Source organism: Pteropus vampyrus, unplaced genomic scaffold (genome assembly GCF_000151845.1).
Source record: "Pteropus vampyrus isolate Shadow unplaced genomic scaffold, Pvam_2.0 Scaffold30, whole genome shotgun sequence".
NCBI lineage: Eukaryota > Metazoa > Chordata > Mammalia > Chiroptera > Pteropodidae > Pteropus > Pteropus vampyrus.
In genome coordinates this window covers 11,715,481-11,721,756 of record NW_011888811.1, presented here as the reverse complement: position 1 = coordinate 11,721,756, position 6,276 = coordinate 11,715,481, and the positions used below count along the sequence as shown (strand labels likewise).

At 45.8% G+C, this 6,276-nt stretch overlaps 1 protein-coding gene across 1 annotated transcript in view; it reads left to right on the top strand.

Moving 5' to 3' along the window:
• Positions 1-6,276, top strand: part of GALNT10 (polypeptide N-acetylgalactosaminyltransferase 10) — a 191,549-nt gene that overhangs the window by 158,619 nt on the left and 26,654 nt on the right. The window contains exons 5-6 of the mRNA XM_011356764.1: positions 1,455-1,640; positions 4,968-5,151. Coding sequence (XP_011355066.1) covers positions 1,455-1,640; positions 4,968-5,151 — 370 coding nt within the window. The remainder of the gene's footprint in view (positions 1-1,454; positions 1,641-4,967; positions 5,152-6,276) is intronic.

Here is a 6,276-nt window from a genome sequence, read left to right as displayed (position 1 = left end):
CCCTTCATTTCTTGCATTTCCATATATTTTAGCATCAGCTGTCAATTGTCAATTTCTTCAAAAAAGTCAGCTGTGATTTTAATTATGTTGAATCTGTAGATCAATATGGGAAGTATTACCATTTTAACAATATTGAGTCATCTGGTCCAAGAACATGGACTGTCTGTACATTTATTTTGGTCTTTAATTCCTTTCAACAATATTTTGTAGTTTTCAAAGTATACAGTTTGCACTTCTTTTGTTAAATTGTAAATGGTGTTTTTACCATTTTTAATTGCATTTTCCAATTGTTTTTTATTTGCTAGTAAATAGAAACACAGTTGATTCTAAAATGTTGATGTGTTGATCCTGAAACTATGTTAAGTTTACCTATTAGTTCTAGTCTTTGTAGATTTCTTAGGATTTTCTATGTAAACAATCATGTCATCTACAATTAAAGACATTACTACCTTCTTCCAATCTTTATTCCTTTTATTTCTTTCTCTTAACAATTGCACTAGGTAGGAATTCAAGTACAATATTCAGTAGAAATGAAGAGAAAGTATACAGCCTTTCTCCTGATTGTAAGAGAAAAGCATTTAATATTTCATTGTTAGGTATGATGTAAACTATAGTGGGTTTTTTTTGAAGCCATACTAGAGTTTTCATAAAGGGCCCAAACCCTGATTAAAATTAAGGGACACCAGCATTTAGTAGAAAGAGTCTGTCTTTGAGATTTATTCAGAACAGTTTTTCTAAGCATGCAGCAGAAATGCAGCTGACATTAGAATGAGCAAAAAGAGGAATTTATTGTCCTGTGTAATAAGAACATCTAGAACTCTATCCGCATCAGGCACAGGGGGATCTGAGGAATCAAAATATCATCTGGATAACTTCTCCCTCCATCTCTTGGCTCTTTTTCTACACATTGGCTTCAGTCTCAGCAGATACCCCCACCACTTCTCATCACCTCATTTTGCAGAAGATGTCACCAGCAGTGACAAACTTATTGGCCAGCCAGATGACTGACTCTAGCAAAAATAAAGGGCCTTGTTTTTCCAAAAGTTCAGGCCCAAGCCACATGCTCCTCCCCCTTGGAACCAGGGGACAGAGCCAACCCTACCCAAGTTCGATAGACTGAGAAGAGGAGGGGTATAGTTTCCCAAAGAAAACTTAGAGTATTGTTACCAGAAAATGAGGGAATGGGTCCCAGCCAGGTATAAACCACAGCTGCCCACAGAAGATCTCTCTGTGTTCCAGGTCTGGCGCTATCACTGGGCCTCTCTGAGCAGCTTCTCCATTTGCAGCATGCAGTTAGTGATCCCTATCTGAAAGGTCCAATGAGGCAGTGTACTGGAAAGCTACGATTAAACTGTAAAGCGCTGTGCGCATGGAAAGGGGGGGATCACTAGAATGGTTAATAAGCAGCTGTTCATACTCATCTGTATATCTGTCCTCTTCTGTCTCTCTCACAGAGCACCTGAAGAAGCCACTTGAAGACTACATGGCCCATTTCCCCAGTGTGAGGATTCTCCGAACCAAAAAACGGGAAGGGCTGATAAGGACCCGGATGCTGGGGGCCTCAGCAGCCTCTGGGGATGTTATCACATTCTTGGACTCACACTGTGAAGCCAATGTCAACTGGCTCCCTCCCTTGCTCGGTAAGACACCTTCCCAAGGCTAAGTAGGTGGCCTGGAACACACCAGCCACTGCTGGCCTCAGCCTCCTACAGGGAGTCATCCACAAAGATTCCCTTGCCTGCCTGAGATGCACCCAGCACAGTGCCATGTGCCGCCAGGGATCCAGAAGTTCGGGAGTGCTCAAAGAGACTTTAAAAGTCTGTTCAGCCCTTTCCCTTCATTTTACAGAGAAAGAAGCTGAGACTCAGAGAGGGGAAACGACTTGCACAAAGTCATACAGCACATCAGTGTCTAGTGACATGATTTCTTCCCCCTGATTACTTCAAGTTTTATTGGAAAGCAAGGCAAGGCTGTCTCCTGTTAAGAGCCCGATTGCGGGAGAGTATCATCATATCAACTTAGAACAGTTACCATTCACTGCACTGCTGCTGTGAGCCAGGAAGGTTGTAGCATTATCTCTCATCCTCACAAAACCATGCCAGGTTGAAAGTATCTCCTTTTTATAGTAGAAGAAATGGAAGTTCAGAGATATCGAGCGACTCACTTGTTCCCTTGAGCCATAAGTGTCAAAGTCACCATCGGCCTGGCTTCAGAGTCTATCCCCTTTCACTGCCTCCTGAAACTCATTTCCTCTTCAGACAGTCTCCGACAGCTGTCAGGGAAGGACCATAGACAGAGGGCAACATGATCCAGTGGTCATCCACCTCAGCCTTGAGGACAAGAGAGAGACATGAAGATTGGATGCAGGCAGCGGGGTAACTCATCACTGGTTAGAGAAACAGCCTGAACTATGAGGAGTTCAGCCTTGAGAGTGGTGAGCTGATGCCGACAGGTGGATATCGAAGAGGGAATGTTTCACTGAGACTGTGAGTCAGGCGAGGGGCAGGGATGGAGGCATTTTAGGGAGGAGTTATCAATCCAGAGAGAAAAAGTGAGCCCCTCAGAAATAGATGGATATGCGTGCGCTCCATAACAGAAGACTGAAGTTTAGGGGAAACTTGAATGTGCATCAGAATCACCTGGAAGACTTGTTAAAATACGGAGTGCTGGGCCCCAACCCCAGAGTTTCTGAGTCAGGAGGTCCAGATGGGGCCTGAGAAGCTGCATTTCTAACCAGCTCCCAGGTGACACCAGTGCTCCTGGTCCTGGGATCACAATCTGAGGAGCACTGGTTAGGCCACCATTCAGGGGTGAGGACAGAAAGCAAAATCCACACAGTTAAACGAGATAACCCAGCAAATGTGTGTTCTAACACAGATCAGAATGGAACTTTAGTGTCAGATTATGTGCTTCTGCCTCCAAGGTCCAGAGTCCCACTAGGTTAGGGAAAGGATGCAACCAAGATTTTCTAGTAAACTGTTTGTTTAATTAACGTAAGACGTCTCTATCTGCCTCTCATTACTGAAAAAGAATAAAAAAGACAAAAGCCTTATCATAAATTGCCTAATTTGTAGTCCTGAAGGAATAACCCATTTGCCGGGTCATTCAGTGACTCGTAAAGACAGTGGAGTGGTGGAGCAGGAAGCTGAGCTGGTCGTCGAAATAGCCCTTAACTCTGTTTCTATGGAAATATATGAAGGTAATTTTCATAATCTGAAGACATACATGGAAGAAGCATTCCCCTTTTTTTTTTCTTTTTGCAATAGAAATGTGAACCAGTGGTGTAGATTGAAGTCTGCCCTGCTAATATGATCAGCAGACAGGGCACATCATGGCTTTGGTCTCTGAAACCATTAACACCTCTGTGCACAGCTCGTTCTGCCTTCTTTTGAGAGCAGCCATTTCTGAGGCTGACAAGCATTTCCCCAAAGGAAAGCCACTGTTGGTCATCATTTCCTTCTCCTCCATCATCATCAACATCATCCTCATCATGGCTCTGCTAGTCTCCTAGCTTTTTAGGCCACATCCCCATTTGAATTTGACGGTTAAATGGTTGAACAGGCAACCCAGGCATTATTATCCACATGTTGCAAATGAGAAAACTGAGGGGCAAAGAGAAGGAGGGAGACGCTCAGCCTTCCAGCTCCTGCTTCTGAGCCTCTTTCAGCATCCCTGGTCACACAGAGAATGGCAGGAGTGCTGATCACATGCTGATCATCTCCCCATTATACCACTTGCTCTTCAAAGACCCTATGATATAGGTGCTGTCTTCCTCCATTTTGTTGGCAAGGAAACCAAGGCTCAGAGGCATCATATAACCTTTTCCAAGATTATACTGCAAGTAGGTGACAAAACCAGGGTTCGAACCTGAGCATTCTGTCCCCAAGTGAGCACAGCACTGAATGCTGCCTCTCTGATGCAACCCCTTGACTTCATACCTCCCACAATCAGCCAGCATTTAGCAGAGTTTTGTGTCCTTAGCACACACCCTCCCTGGAAGTGAAATGCCCTGAATGGCCATGAATAATTAGGAAGGGAGGCCCTTCTCTAGATCTTTCCTTGGAGAAGCTTCTTCATCTTCATTAAAAATCCCCAGGGAGCCTGTCCACAAGGCTGAAATAACTCCACCCCCCAAGATTTTGATTCAATGAGTCTGGAGCAAAGGTAGCCCCGAGATGTTGGGGTGATAGTAGTTAAACACACCCGGGTACATCTGGCACTGCTGGCCCCAGGTCTATACTTGGGGACACACTGATGAAAGCATTTCTCAAATTTTTTTGACCATGTGCCACAGTTAAAAATACATTAGATATCTCAATCCAGTGCACAAACACACACACTCTCACATAGTATGACTGAAACACGTTTCCTGAAACAGTACTCTCCCTTATCACCTGGAATGCACCCTGATATCTGGCATTCTTTTTGGTTCATTGCACACACACAAAATCAATTTGATGACCTACCTAAGGATCATGCCTTGCAGTTTAGAAAATGACAAAAAATGCTACTTTCTCTCCTAAAAGAAAAATATGCGGTAGCCTGACGAAGGCTGGGCCCTAGGCTGCTACTGGCCTACTATGGGCCTGCCAGGCTTCCCATTCCAAGTCTTGAACTTGACTCTTGGCCCAGAGCCACTAGACACCCCAGCATAGCCCACTTGCCCCTAGTGGCAGATCATCTGCCCCAACAACTTGCTGGTACCAGAACACTGGGGCTTGGAGACATTAGTTATATAACTGGCCCAGGGTACCCCCCATCCTGTCGTAGGCACCAAGACTGGGTGGGAGACTTGGTCCATCTTGCCTAAAACCTGCATCCTCTCTTCCTCTCCAGGATTCTCAAACTCAAGTGTTTAGAGAAATCACCCAGGGAACAAATTAAAAATGCAAGTAAGCTGCAGAACAGGACCATGCAGTTTGCTCCCCGATCCTGCCTCCCTAATGGGCATCTCTTTTCTTCTTCAGACCGCATTGCTCGGAACCGCAAGACCATCGTGTGCCCAATGATTGACGTGATTGACCATGACGACTTTCGATATGAGACCCAGGCGGGGGATGCCATGCGGGGTGCCTTTGACTGGGAGATGTACTATAAGCGGATCCCAATCCCTCCGGAACTGCAGAAAGCTGACCCCAGCGACCCATTTGAGTAAGTACCAACAACCCAGGTGGACACTGTGGCTGACTCAGTGACCCCTCCCCAATGCACATAACTCAGGATTGCCCCTCCCCCAAAAGTCCAGTGCATAGGGGCCAGGGAAGACGTCCCCAACCAGAAGCACAGCCCCTCCCAGCTCATAGACCACCAACCTCGTCACCCTTTCCTTGCCCACCTCCGTGCACGTTGCTGAGATTGCCAGCCAGGGCTGAGTAGAGTTGTTCATACTCTCTCCCTCAAGCCCGCCACCCAGTCATAATCATCATCATCGCCATCATCCCCACCACTTATTGAACCCTTGCTAAGTGCCAGGCACTGTACAGAGCACATTATACCCTGAGCCTCTTTAACCCTCACAACAGTTGTTAAAATTATTATTCATATTTTCCGATGGAGACACCAAGGGTCCAAGAGGTTAAGCAGTTTGCCCAGGTCACACAACAAGTGTGAAGTGGCAAAGGCTGGATGTACATGCAGGTCTGTCTGCCTTGGGAGCCAATTTTCTCATCATTCTGTTATACCCTCTGGGTAAGGTTAGGGAAATAACAGCTTGGACCACCATTGAAGTTTTGGGGGTGTGAACGCTGGAGGGAACCTACAGGCAATGGTCTTCAACCCCTTGCAGATGAGGAGACTGAGGCCCCAGGACAGGGAAGGGCCCGCTGGGGCACACAGTGAGTGAGTAGCTGAGCCAGAAACAGCCCAATACCTCTCTGGTTCTCCAAGCTCTTTTTTTTTTTTATCTTACACAGAAAAGGGACTTCACAAATGCGATCTTTTTTTTTGCACAGTGGGCCTGCCAGCCCTGTGACTGTCACGTGAGCCACTCTGGCTCTCCTGCTAGAGACGTGGAGAAGATCTTTGGTTGCAAAGCCAAAGTCTAAGCTCTTCTGCTGGATTAATTTCCTAATTATTGCTGTAGTAAGAAATTAGCACAAACTTACTGGCTTCTTAAAGCAACATGAATTTATCCTCTGGAGGTCAGAAGTCTGAAATGAGTCTTACTGGGCTAAAATCACCGTGTCAGCAGGGTTGCTTTCTCTGTGGATGCTCCAGAGGAGAATCCATTTTCTTGCTTTTCCCAGCTCATGGATGCTGCTCACATTCTTTGGCTCA